Consider the following 14,434-nt stretch of genomic DNA (forward strand, 5'->3'; position numbering starts at 1 on the left):
ATCTGTTCTAGTGGAAGGTGTCCCTGCCCATGGCAGGGGGTTAGAACTAGGTGGTCTTTAATGTCCCTTCCAACCCAAACCATTCTGAGTCTGTGATTTTTACACATTACAATCATTTTCCACTAGCATGGATTCTACATCCATCCATTTTGTCTGCTGCAGGAATGTGAGAGAAGATACTCTGTTCTTACCAGCTTACACATTGGTACACTTAAGATACTTAGGGTATACTTAAGCTACTATAAAGAACAAGAGAAGTCTGAAAGGAACCCTAACAAATGACTGAGAAGGCAGGAACAATTCACTTAAAAAAATTAGTAAGAGTACAGTTTCACAACATTTTTTCATTGAGATTGCCAGGATTTTCAAACAAGAACTTGTTTAGATGTGGTCATGTTTACATCCTCATCTAATTCAGTGACGACCAACTTTTTTTTCACTTTGAGAGCTGGCTTCATATGTTAAAGTTTCTATTACTAAATAAGAGGTTTTCCCCCTAAGACTCTGCCTTCATGTTTATGTCTTCATATCTTTATGTCTTTATGCCAACAGATGTCTGGTAACCCTACATGTACAGTACCTGATTAGTGGATTTCATGAGGATATAGTTGGTGACCTTTCCAAATGGGAGGCCCAGGTTAATGACATCATTCTCTGTGCAGCTTCCCTCGGGGAGGTTGCAAATGTGAACAACTCGACCCAGTGTAGATTTCCTCTGGGGAAACTGGGGGGAAAAAAAACCCAACTCAAACCAATGTTTTTATGTTAGATATTCTCTCCACTAGATAATATCTTACATTTCTGAAAAAAAATTAAATGCTCTTCTCACCTGCTATTAATTAAAAAAAATATTCTTTAAAGCTTGCATTTTACACTCCTGGTTTAGAAGTACAAATGGAAATGGAAATATGTAGCTGCAGTGCAGGCTGCAATGCAGTCTCCATCCCTGGACTTTGCAAAGTCCAGAGGGGATTTCTAGAAGGGAGACTGTCCTGCAAACAGGATCAATACTCCTGCAAAAACTAACTGCTCACTGCAGTCCTTGCTGAATTTATGGATATTGGAAATCAGTTTATGTGACTACATGGATGTTCAGGATAGTAGGGACTAAATTTAAATCCTTCTTCATGGAACAGACTGGGCCTGGGGTAAAAGTGATCCCACTTGATTTGTGAGAGAACACACAGCTGTACCTGGGGTTAGAAAACCTGCTTCTTTTCCCTCTCACTGCACCAACACACAGGAGAAAGGACTTCCCCCTGGGGGCACAGTGCACATTGGACATGCAGAGAGGCAGAGCTCACAAACTGGGCTGGCACAGACACAGAGCACTGGAGTGGTGATCACTTCCCAAGGGTGGAAGTCTATTTTGGAGTGCTGGGGCAGTTCCGAAAGAGGTGCCCATCTCCCTGGCATGGGAAGCAGCCTCTACGCTCCCTGTGCAAAAGGCATCAGGGTACAGCCAGAGAGAATGTTAATTTACCATAGCTAATGACAAGGAAAACGTCACTCACACAGGATTAAATCTTTCCAGACTACCTCCATGTTTATGACCTCTGCATTAGGATTTTACTGAAGAAGTAACTCTACCTTCAGTTAAAATTGTGCCATTCAAGGGAAGATGCAAATCATGTAATCTTGTGGGATCAAGTTCACCAGAGCCATCACAAATGTTTGGCTTGTCAGCAAGTTCACAAGTTACACAGCTAATGTTATCTTATTTACACCTCCATCCTGTTGCCTTCCCTTCAGGCTTCACCACTTAACCATTTGTGTATTTTTGCTGCACTAGAGCCCTGCATTACACAGTGATCAGCTACTGAGCTTGCATCTCACAGAGCCCACTCAGGTGCACAAGGTAAGTCAAAGAAGTGCAAAAGTCCAAAAGTAAGGTTTTTATTCTGGCAGAAAAAATAACAAAGACCTGATCCTGAAAAAAAGAAGAAGCAATTCAGCTCCAACTGAACAGAAAAGGTAGTGATGTCTGCACACATCTGGCAAGGCAGCATGTAGCACAGAACAGAACACTACTACAGCTAGAGGAAAAGGAAAAGGAAAAATCAAATGCAGTCCCAGTGTAAGAACAATCCAGGTCACCAGTCACCTTCTGTTTGTTTTGTTAGATCTGTTAAAAGATGGTATGTATGATTCTATTGGACTAGAAAGGCTCAGCTCTTCACTGCCTTGGCTCCAGAGCCCACGTTCCCACACACAGCCCTCAGAACATTAAATCAAACAACTGTAAGACATTGCCACTTCCCCACAATTGGCAATGGCTTAAATTAAAATGCTATGCCATAAACCTGCTGTAGTTCTTGATTAAGAAGTGGTCACATACTCATGCCAGAAGTCAACAGGCTGTACCAAGCAATAATCTTGTCAGCTGATTGCAGTTAAACTGGATCCATTCATTAAACAGAGCTGTAAATCATGGCCAGAAAAGGAATATACACCTTCCATATCTACAATCAGGAAGTTACAGGAGCTGTTGCATGCCAGGTGTTGAATATAATTTTCAGTAAGACTCAAAGTTAACTTTCTTGGCAACCAAAGTCTACTAAGGGTTATCAATGTAGCTGCACGGCTATTAAAAAAAAAAAAAAGTCTAAAAAATTTATGTACAACTGCAAAATGCACTTCATATTATTTACAATATTATTTCACCCAATTTGGTAATTTTTTATTACAGCTGCTTTCTTACATTTGTTGTTGTTGCTTCTTGCTTTTCAAATTCTTTATCCCTTTCCTAAGGCTCACATGAAATTTTTTCTAAAGATAGTAAAAAACTGCCAATCTCATCCCTCCAGTGCTAATGGCTCACCACGCCCAAGTGAAGACTGGTAGCACTTGCCTTTTACAGAAGGATAGAGTTATTTGCAGATGGACAGCACAGAGCAAGCTCTTCCAGAAATCTGAACACTTTGTTTATGATTACATGCAGGGTCAAGTGTAATCTCCTACTGCTCAGTTAAATGGCAGCAGCTTAGCTGAAAGTGAATACTACCATGCAAAGGTGTAATAAATTATAAGCCACCTGGGTTGCAGAGTGAATGACAGCTAGCAATCTCAGTCTTAACACCTCTAATATAGCTCCCTGTTCATCCAATACGCTTCTGAAGAAAAAAGGGATTTACAGCATCCAGGAAAATCAAAGTTATTGTTTCTTTTATGTCTCAAAATACTGCAGGTCATTCAGAAGAGGACTTCTTCAGGCAGCTTAAATGATAAATAGTGACAGATTCTAAAGAGAAATGACACTGGTATTAGCAGTGATTTCATTTGTTGTGAAGTTGACAGACATGATGAAAAGGAACATTCCTCTGCACCCACTACTAGTCCACCTCTGACCTTGGAGGCAGCTGTCATGAGCAGCTCTGCTCTTTGCTGGCCTGCACTCACAGTGTCTGTGACAGGCAGAAGCTGAAACCCCTTCAAATAACCTCTTGCACAGTAAAACAGCACTGTAGAAAATCGGTTGGATCAAGGAAACCTGGTGAACTTTCTGCAAGCAGTGCCTGATGTGAACTGGAGTGCCACAGGGACACAACTCAGCCTGGCTTTTCAGAGTGTCTGAGACCACTTCAGGAGAGATATATACATAAAAGTTAACAAGGTGAAAAGTTGAACCCCTGGATTACTGCTGCTATTCCATGAACGCCCTAACATAAGTCTTTGGTGTGTCCAGCTCTAGTTGTAGCTTTCTGATATGTGATGAGTTTCATTTTAACCCTAACAAATTTGTATTTTCATTACAAACATAGTTTGCTTTTATTTCCCTTATTTCCCCCTTTTAAAATGTTCCTGCTTTGTCAGTGTAAAAACTCCTTTTAATGTTGGTTCTTTTTTCTGGCATTTTTTGATTATAGAGCTAGGAATTCAAGTGTGCATTAGAGCAATATAACTAGGTACCTGTGTTGAATGCAGGGCAGGGACTAATAAACCTAAACCATGGAAGGCTCCACATCAAAACAAACGTGCTGAAAGGCTACCAGTGACATCAGAGGATATAAATACTACACTAAAATAAACTAAGGAAAAGTTAATCCGGTATAATGAACTGATCTGGGACCTCCAGGAGAACAACAGTGAAGCTGCACTGCAGCCACTGTCTTTGCCACTGTTGCTACCTGGGAGAAGGACCTCAGTGTGAGAGAGGCAGAGAGCAATTCTACAAATAACCAGAGAGATAGAATGTTGCTTGATGGGCTCAATATTGAAGGTAACTCAAAATTAATCCAAATCTTCATTCCAAGCTGGAGCTGACCTTCCTGGGTCAAAAAGACTCAGACAATGGGGGGGAAAAGTCAATGGAAAACACACACAAACCTATTTATTTACCCACCTCCCCAACTAACTCTGACAAGCAAACAAATGTTAGCACTGGGAAAAAAAAAAAAAAAAAAAAAAAAAAAAAAAAAAAAAAAAAAAAAGCAAAACAAAAACTACTACCAAGTTCATATTCAGTCAAAATCAAAAGCATAAAAGAACTGCAGGGAAGCTGAAATAACAGAGTGAATATTCAGACTACTGTCTAAAAGAAAGCCTTCAGGGTTTTAATTCCAGTAAGCAGAAGTGGCTTCTAAAAGAATCTCAACACAGACACTTAAGTACTTTTGCTTAGGTACTCACTCTTACCCCTGATGGAGAAGAAAATGTAGGACCTGGCTGGCCAAAGGATCTTGCTGGTGTAGCAATAAAAGATGCGCCAACATTTGGTGGATAATCTAAATAATGGATTACACACATTTCATTAAAATCTTGGCTCATATTAATTGCATTAATGTGCTCAGTAAGCAATGCCCCATTTACATAGTAAATAATTTCATAGTCTCTACACCAAATTATACACTGTTTTGTTGTATTATGAAAACAAGTTATTGTTTGAAAGAAAAAAAAATCATATTTCAAAGGGCACAGTATTTGCTTTCTTTTTTTTTTTTCTTTTGGGCACCACTTCTCAAAATTTTTCCTTGGAAACTTTTATCACATTTCATTTTAAAAACACAGTTCTCCTCAGAGACTGATTTCCCTTTCAACTAAAAAAAGTGTTTTTAACTACTGCACATACAACCATTCACCTTCGATACCAGATGGATTGAAAACTGCTGCATTATTTGGCGATAAATGCAAGGTTCCATCTGCTGAGCTTAACATACACCGGATACCAGTGCTGGAAAAGAAAGAAAAGAACTTTAGGGACATGCATGACGTACCAAAAATATTGAAGCTTCATTGTTAGGCAGTAAATTCCCAGTGGAAAACAACTGAAGTAAGAGATACTCTGTTAGCAATTCAGTTTGAAGAATTCACTTTAAAATAATACTTACTTATCTGAAAAAGCCATACATTTTTGAATGTGAAGACTTCCCTTAATGTGCTGATCCCAGTCCTATGTTGAAACAAAGAGACAATGAACACAGGAAAAATCGTGAGACAAATTTACTAAAGATTATTCTTCCATTCAGTTTACCTTATTTAAAAAAAAATACTGAGATGCTGAAGATCAAACCATGTGATGTCAGAGCCAAGCACACCTTCAACCAATGCATTTACTGATTCATTATTTGAATGTTAAATTATCAATTATTTTACAAAAGGAAACCTTCTCAGTATTAGCTTTTGAATTCAGTGTATTTCTAGTAAGGGAGTTATTTCACTCTTGCCAAAGACCTCATCCTGCAAGGTGCTAAGCACCCTCAATTCCTGCAATGTCCATAAAGAATGTGTTCAGTATTCAAGGCAGCCAGGACAGTGCTTATTATTTCACTAGATCAGCAACATTTATCGAAGTACATTTAGCTGTTTACATTTCTGGGCTCCAATTGAGGCAGCGCATTAACCACCAACTAACAGATCTCCTGAAACTCACTGCAGTGGCATTCCCCCTGCACTTTTTAAGTGTTAAATAAAAAAGAGAAATGCCCAGCATGCCCTTGACAGCCCAGCCCCACAAGCAGCAGTAACCAAAGCAAAACCTTTTGCAAGCAGTTGCTAAAAGAGTAAAAGGTAAACATGAAAGTAAATATATTCAAATATCCCAAATCCCAAGGGTGTGTAGGGATCAGGTACTATTTAACCTGCTGGACATTTTCCTTCTTACATACATGCTGTTATAATTTTATTGTCAGGCCACCATCAGCATGAGAACACATGCCTTTGTGGTTAGGTGCAGGTCGTGTGATGTGACAGAAAAGGTCATAAGGACTTGTTGAGCAGGGCTCACCAGGAGGCCAGAACAACCATGGATGGCTGTAGGGCTCAGAGGGCCACTTAAGTGGCATTCTCCAGACCTGACCTAAATAACGTGACCTACAACACACTGCCTAGGAAACTGGGAAGCTGTTTCTTGAGGGTGAGGTTGAATTTGGAGCTCCCTTGGCAGTATGAACAGAGAAGTGAGAGAGAGCACAGTCTGTACCACATGTGCTGAGCAGCTTCGTGCTTTCAGGTCAAAGTCCCTGGAGACCTTGAGCCCTAAATTATCTTGTGAGACACAAGGAAGAAAAAATTCCTACAGAGGAATAGTTAAAATAAGTTTATCAAAAAATGCACTGGTTTGTTTAAGCAAGATGCTTCCATGAGGCTGTGTTAGGGGGAAGCCTTTGAGATCAGAAAAACCAGATGAAACTACAGACTTGGGGCTGCAACCCTGGCTTGAGTATCGGGGGATCAGCTTCAAGCTCCTCCCCACCTCGCTCTGGGCCCATGAGGTGAGCAAGGACCTCGGCTCAGACCTCACGTTTCTCACATCAGTGCTGTAATCTCACCATCTTTCACGGCAGCATGTGGAACAAAACCGATCTCGAAGCCCCGGTAACTGCCATGAAACAGATGTTGTACCATGGCCTCAGCAAAACTATGGCCCTTTGTTTCTGCGTCTCTCAGGGCAGCTCTGTGGTGATGGACACTCGCAGCGAGGGGTGGCAGGAGCTGGTGGACAGATCAGTCACCGGACAGCCTGTTCAAGGGTCTGAACCGTGCCCAGGGACGCCCTCAAACCACTCACCTTCAGATCGAAGATCTTCTTGTCGCACAGGGCGCAGATGTGGGGGAAGTGGAGAGGGGCCACGCCGCGGAGGTCACCAAGCTGGTGCGGCGGCAGGGAGCGGGTGGGCAGTTCGGGCGTGCCGCCACTGCGCTCCTCCTTCTGCCTCATGCGAGGGCTGCCGAAGCTCTGCGCGCTGTGGTTGAGGCGGCCGAAGGCGGGGGGGCCGGCCGTGCTGAACTTTGTGTCAGGTGTCGGCTCTTCGGGGTTGTACAGCTCGTTTCTTATTTCATACTGCTGCTGACTCGCTGACGGCCACAGGCTGTCGCCGGGCATGAGGTCAGGCTTGTTTTGGCTGGGGAAATTAGGGATATTTTCCCACTGGTTGCTTGTACTGCTGCCATGCAAGACAGGGCCAGGATCTCCTTTCGCATGGGAGCCTGTGTGTGGGTCGCTGGGGAAGGCCCGTGCTGCACCATGCTGTGCTGCTGCCCCGTAGGACTCCTTGGGAAATGTCGCTGCCGCCTCGTGCTGCAGCTGGCCGGGAGCCCCAAAGTGACTCTCGTAGCGTGGCCCTGCTGCTGGGCTGGCAGTGTGGGTGCCACCAGCAAGGAAGCCGTGCTGGCTGGACTGTTCCCCCTCCGAGGCGAACGCCTGAGAGGCGCCAGTGACGGCGTTTTGCTTGTTGTACTCATAAAAGCCTCCTGCAGCAGTAGATGTGGAAGCACCTGCCTTGTTGAGACCCACCACCACGGGTTGCTGGCCAGAGGTCGGAGCCATGACACTTCCAAAGGGACTCATGACAATTGCGTTGGGCGCCTGGGCCTGGACGGCTCCCAGACCTCCCCCTGGGGCAGCTAAGGCCGGGCTCTGGGCAGGAAAGGCAATGCCACCAGAGGGGAACCTCGTGCCGGCGATGCCGGGCCCCTGGGGCGGGCCTGCAGAGTGGCCTTGCGGGGCGCTCATCACCGTGGGGTGCCTCAGCTGGTTGAAGAGGGGCTGCGACATGGCCACTTTGGAGAGCACCTGGTTGAGGACAGTGGCAGCGGCTGGGTTGTTGGTGACGGCGGTCTGAGCCAACTTCAGCCTGTGGAGCGTGAGCTGTGCCTGGAGCTGCGCCAGCTGCAGGCTCGCCGGCGAGGGGAGCAGGGGGCTCGGGGCGCCAACAGAGAACGGACTCTTCTCCAGGAGCTTGGCAGCACTGCAAAGGATCAGCATCTGGGTTAGACAAATTCACCCCACCCCTACCTACGCTCACCTCCTGTTAAAGCCCAGCATGGGATGCACAGCCGCTGCCAGAGGTTTAGTGTGTCCAAACTCAGGGAAAGCAAAGGCCATACAGGCCCTCCCACACCATCCCCGAATCAGCAATTTCCCCCCTTTTCTGCACTTCATGCAACCTCCAGCCTCCCTGCTGATACATCTCTGATCCTAACTGATTTTTTGATATCATCATGATTCCCTTTTCCTACAAAGCAGGCAGATGTGAAGAAGAGGACATCAAATAGGATTTTAAAGTCAGCCCCACAGGTATTTCCCACCTAGCACATCTGGCTGCATAAAACAAGAGAAAATACTCCACATTGTTTACAGTCCTTGTGCTATTAATCTGCACAGCAGCTTGTTCCGTAACAAAGCCTATAGTTTTGCAAATGCAAATATAGAGGAGAAAAAAAAAACTGAATGAAGCAACTACAAAACTACAAACAAGCTGTCCTCAAGAGTTTTCCCTGTTCAGCTGGAATATAAGACAAAATTTCCGCAGTGCCAGCTGGTGAAAATCAAGGTCTTTATACTTCCTAGAAATAAGAGGTGCACTGAGTGTTGTCCTTCAAGTCTCATATATGGGATGAATAAATGACTGAATTATCTGCTTGAATTCCAGAGCTGGGAAAATAGATGATTTTTTCAGGCATATGGTGGTTCCTTTCTTTGGGAAACACCTTTGAGACATCTCATCAGTTCACAGCACCACCACCAAACTATCATTTTCATGCTCCTACTGAAAAAATGTTATCCTTCACTTTCCTCCACCTCTGCTCACAGACAGCACAGCTACTCACTGCATTACAAATGGCTGTTCATTCTGACAGTGAGAGTAGAGAACACTCACACAACAGGGATGTGGTCCAAAGCTCAATTAATTTATATTGTAAAAATGTATTGAGTTTCAATTGAGGCCTTTCAAAGTAGCAGGAACTATGCATCAACCACCACGCAACCCTCACTGTTAATAATTGGCCAATTTGCTAAACTGCATGGATGAAGCTGTAGTTAATGATAAATGTCTTGTCAGCATGCTACATTTGAAAACCACAAATTAGGAAAACATCTGCTTAAATCCAAAGTATGACTAAGAGAAAATGAATGGGTTTCATATTTAACATTTAACTTCCACTAGCAACTGCAAGGCACATCTGTCTCCCAAAACACAAAACACCGTTTGGATAAATGCATCATTATGTAATGACACGACTCCCTGCCAGCACAGGCTGACACCAGTGCTCAGTTTCAGAGCTGAGGTGCCTTTTGTTTCCCCATGTGGTTTCCATCACTTACTCTCTGACTTGCACTTACAACCCAGTTTGCTGTAAATTTGATTATGGATGAGAGTCAGGGCACAAGTAGAGTCAAAACAACAAGGAGGCCTCACAAACCCCAGCCCAGGAGTTCCTGAGGACCCACAAACACTGCTGAGGAGTGCATGTGGTGAGAGGGGTTAAACAAGCAGGGGATGCCACAATGGCACAGCACTGTCATTGCCACCGGGGGACATGGCATGGCCCTGTGCCTAGGCTGTATGTGCCACCAGCATCTGGAGTGTCCTGACTCATGGCGCATTTTCTGGCATTTACCACAGTCCTGACAACTGTTTCATTTTATAGCTAGTTATACCCCTTGTTCCTTAAGTAGCTGCAAAACTCTTTTAAAAGCTTTTACAAAGCATGCAAATAGATCTGCCCAGTGGTCTCAGAAAGAAAAGCCAGCAGCATATAAGGTTTTCAGCTCAGGAGCCACAGATGACTCCTGTTCCCAGCAATCTAATTCCACTGCGCTGCAAGCCTACACAGCAGCGTGCTTATCCCAACAGCTGCAGCCACTTCCCAGTTCTGGTGGCTACCTGCTGGACACGGGCACAGGATCCCTCTCCAGAGAAACCATCTCACTTGACACTGCTACAAGCCCTGAAGCGGCCTCAGCCTCCTCATGTCTCGACCAAGTTTGGAACACTGTTTCCAAGAACCTGCATCCCTGGCTGGGCAATGCTGTGGGTGCTGGCTCTCCCCAGATCTGTGCTTGCTCCTTGGATCTGCTGCTGGGTATGGGGAAGGCAAGGCCAGGAGTGCCCTGCACAGCTGCACTGGAAATGCTCTGGCCATTACAGACCAACAGCCTTTGGACCCTGCTGTGGAGCAGGGCAGCACCAGCTCCCTGTGCCTGCTGGCTTTGTCCCTGGATTGCAAGCCAGCAGTCCAAACCAAGGAAAGACTGGGGCTGCGGGAAACCTTACCGAAAATGAACATTGTATGAAGAAGCCACAGCCTCCAATCCACTTAGAGAGGAACAGAATAAGAGGGTTCCCATGTACAAATAGTTTTGGGAATAACCAAAGCTTCAAAATCCATGTCTATTATGAATTTCCGGATTTCAGGGTGTTTCAGGTTGCAAAGTTTATCCTCCCACAGCAGAAACAGAATATTTTATTATCTAACCAAGGCAAAGAAGGAAGTGCTTGTTCTTGGGTCAGTGGGAAAGCAGATATGCAGATACAAGGCTGGAGAAGAGCTGTACATAAAGCATCTTTTAGAGAGATACTCAGATTTGAGGATTGCTGTTCTGCTGTGAAATACATGGCATGAGAGATACACTGGGTCAGCGTGCACAGCTTTGAATAAACTTGCTACAGACTTACTAACCTATTGGAAAGTGCAAACACAAGGTGAGGATAGCACTCAGCTAAGGTATTTTGTGGGTGCCATTCCTCATTTGGACACACCTCCCATCCCCAGCTCATCCTCAGGTTACCAAAAGGCAGCCCCCACCTGCTCGTGGGGGGTCTCTGCCACAAGATGATTGAAAGCAGCTGAATGAAGCTCTCATTCTCCATCAAGCGCTCAGGGAATTGGCCTGCGTCAGACAGAGTTAGCTCTATCCCGTGCAAAACATTCCCGATTATAAGGTCAGCAATGTAAAAAGTAAACAGAAGTTGTCCTCTGCAATTATTTATTTAACACCCGCTGTACAGCTGGCCTACACCAGCTCCACTAGGAAGGCCAGAAATGGTCTTTCTTTGCTGAAATAATGACAGGCAGGAGTGCTGCCACACAGTTTTGACAAAGAAATCCATAGCCTGGACAAGTTTTCACACAGCTCTGAGAGACAGGAGTTGAAATTGTACATTGATATCGCAGCACTCACAATGGGATTGCGAACGCTGGCAAGGTCATATCACCATAAATCAATTCAGCCCACCTGCTATCCCTGTAATCTTTATTATGCTTTTAGTATCCAGGAACAGTGTCAGAGGTAAGGTATCTAGATGGCTGGATTATTTGAGCAATCCTGTCTACAAGAGTGATGAAAAGGTTGACCACAAAACATGTCTATTAGAACAGACCAACAACCTGGAGCTTAATTTTCAACTGACAAAATGAAGGGTTTCAAAATGCTGTCCAGCACCTTTCAAAACTAGGAAAGAAATAAAAAAATCTGGACTAATAAATTAATGATCCGAGTTGCAACTATTTATATATTCACAAATATTTGAAATGCTGCATAAGGTGTGAATTTGAATACTTTTTAAAAAAAACCCTAATTCATAGCAGTGCAGAATTTTTCTTTTATCTTCCATGAATATTGCATATATTCTAAGATTTTTGCACTCCCTCCCCAAGACATGTCTTTACATATAATTACACCTAACTGTCAAAATATTAGCATGAGAAATTTTTAATACTTTTTGTTCCAGAGTGTGCCTTTTTTTTTCCCCAAGCAGCCTGTATTACTATGTTAAAATTTCAGAATTAAAATGACAAGGACTTTAACATGCCCAAGTACCCTAAACATATCATCACTCTGCACTAGTACAGTATTAGATTTAAATGAGTGTAGTAGCATGCTGGATTTCCTAAAGCTGTTTCTGATTCAGTTAGCAAACTTTAAATTAATGATCCAGGACTCCTGAATACATCACACAGAACCATTTCCTAATTATGCAAGCACAAAATAATTCTGTTATGCAGAAAGGTGAACATATCCCTTCCCTATAATGTATCGCTTATGCGAAATATATTGGTCTCCTTCTCTAAACCCATCCAAAACAATTGCCACTGTACTAACAAAGCAAATAAAGGTGCCTTAAAAATACACAAATCAACTGTTTGATGATGAAGTTGGCAATATATTAGGGGTAGACATAGTTTTCAAATTAAAATGCATAATTTGACAGTACTTCATTAAAATTGCATGTTTGCATGTGAGGACAGAATCCAGCCTCTTGAACACAAGGGAACTACAAAGTCATATTTCAAACACTGTTAGAAGTAAAGACAAAGTTCAGCAAACTCCACAACATATATTAAATATAATAAAAATTAATTAGTATAATTACATTTAATACACTGCTGTTTTGCTGATCTTATTAATAATACAGGGTCTATATTCACTTTTGCTTGTTGAATAAATCCAGCACTTATACCAACAAAGACTGGAGCATTGGTTAAAAAATGAACTCTGGAACTTTCTCCTATACCCTTAGATTGTTTCTGGCTGATACTAAATAACTGTTCATTTTCCTTTCAGCTCCACAAAAAGTTGTGTTTTTTTGGTTTTTTTTTGTTTAAGTAAAATTAATTTCTCAGCCATAAAAGCTTGGAAAGACTGCTGAAAGGAGAAAACCCTTCACATTCATAATTTAAGCTCTGAAATCATCTACCACCAAACTTTTTTTTCCTGACTTCTGGTTAGAAATGATAAAAAAAAAGAGATCATGTTTCCCAGTAAGTTCAGCTAATGATGGGGAGCACTAAAAACCTTAAGCTACTTTAATACATGTATAAGCTGCAAGTAAAATCTTTCTTATCCTAAATAATGATTTCTAAAGCCTTCCATTACACTACTGAGAGAGGAAAATAAAACATCAGCCAATCTATACAAGTGCTTTGCATGTTTGGTAATGCTAAACTCTACTAACTGGACAATTATCCAGCCTAACAGTTATCTAGAAGACGAAATGTAAAATGTTATCACAGAGCTGCTACCTGATGTTTACAAAGCTAATGGGAGTTAAGTGTTTGCCTGCCACCAAGAGTCCTTCTGCTCCTGTGAAACTTTCAAGCCAAAAGGTTCTCTTGCCAGGCAATTTTCACTGAGAAAGGAACAAGATAAAGGAACAAAACACAGTAGCTTTGTCTTGGATAACAGTTCTTTGTTTTGATCACAGAAATAAAATTGGAAGTGATCTTAGGAGGATGGTTAGACCAGTTCCTGAAGCTGGATGGAGCTGAACTCAACCGCTCAGGATGTATTTGTTTAATCTGTTCTTAGGAAGCTTCTTTGGCGGATATTTCATGACCTCCAGGGATAATTAATTGCTCAAATCCCCTTAATTTTATAAAACTCATCAAAAGCCTATGGTGGCTGTCTGCTTACACCCTAAGCCCATCATGCCATGCCCACATAGAAGGGCTTCTCTTACCTGTGGCTGCTGCTATCATATCCTCTCTGCAATCATCCCAGCTCCTTTCTCTACACATTTTGTGTGCTGCACTTGTTGGCAATCCCAGGCTGATTGCTTTTCTTTATAATAGAACAGCTCTGTGGTTCCCTGTTGCACGCAACCCCTTTCCTGAAGGGATATTGCCCAGATATACTGGTTGGGAGAAATCTTGGGAGCTCAGCTGGTCTGACTTACCAACAGTAAGGACTAGCTCAGTCCTTGCTTCTTTTGACTGTCCAAAGGATTAATTGTATCACAATTTCATTTTATTTTCATCAATATTGCATCCACATTAAGTCAGATCTGGTTTGTCAGGATTACTCTAAATGCCCAAGTGCTCCAGAGCACTTGTAAATCCTGTCCTCTAGGCACCAATTGCAAATCTAATGGATACTTTGCTCACCCAAGTTATCAATGAAGGCATCAAATAAACTAAGGATGTTCCAAATAAGGAAACTGTGGCACGCTTTTCATTTGCTCTCCAAACACCAGTAATTCAAGGACATGTTATCCACCTTGAAGCTCTGCTTTGCACGCTTAGGAGACCACGTTTTTTCCTCCCTGACAGTCGCTTCTGCTAAAAAAAAACCAAACCAACAAAACGTATTTGCATTTGCAAGAAACTTAGGAGACCATGTTTTTTCCTCCCTGACAGTCACTTCTGCTAAAAAAAACCAAACCAACAAAACGTATTTGCATTTGCAAGAATAAAAGGGTGGATCACCACTGGT

The 14,434-nt window shown here is 42.9% G+C and overlaps 1 protein-coding gene across 6 annotated transcripts in view; it reads right to left on the minus strand.

The window, feature by feature from the left end:
* The window catches only part of RBM20 (RNA binding motif protein 20), a 102,676-nt gene that overhangs the window by 19,278 nt on the left and 68,964 nt on the right, over positions 1 to 14,434 (minus strand). For all 6 annotated transcript variants that reach the window (XR_005954658.1, XM_041461655.1, XM_041461654.1 and 3 more), the window contains exons 2-6: positions 7,007 to 8,186; positions 5,328 to 5,389; positions 5,079 to 5,170; positions 4,636 to 4,724; positions 581 to 724 (exon numbers count right to left, since the gene is read on the minus strand). Coding sequence is in view for 5 of the 6 variants with exons in the window: in XM_041461655.1 (XP_041317589.1) it covers positions 581 to 724; positions 4,636 to 4,724; positions 5,079 to 5,170; positions 5,328 to 5,389; positions 7,007 to 8,186 (1,567 nt within the window). In the remaining variant the exon portion in view is untranslated. The remainder of the gene's footprint in view (positions 1 to 580; positions 725 to 4,635; positions 4,725 to 5,078; positions 5,171 to 5,327; positions 5,390 to 7,006; positions 8,187 to 14,434) is intronic.

This window comes from Pyrgilauda ruficollis, unplaced genomic scaffold, assembly GCF_017590135.1.
Source record: "Pyrgilauda ruficollis isolate IOZ18807 unplaced genomic scaffold, ASM1759013v1 scaffold15, whole genome shotgun sequence".
NCBI lineage: Eukaryota > Metazoa > Chordata > Aves > Passeriformes > Passeridae > Pyrgilauda > Pyrgilauda ruficollis.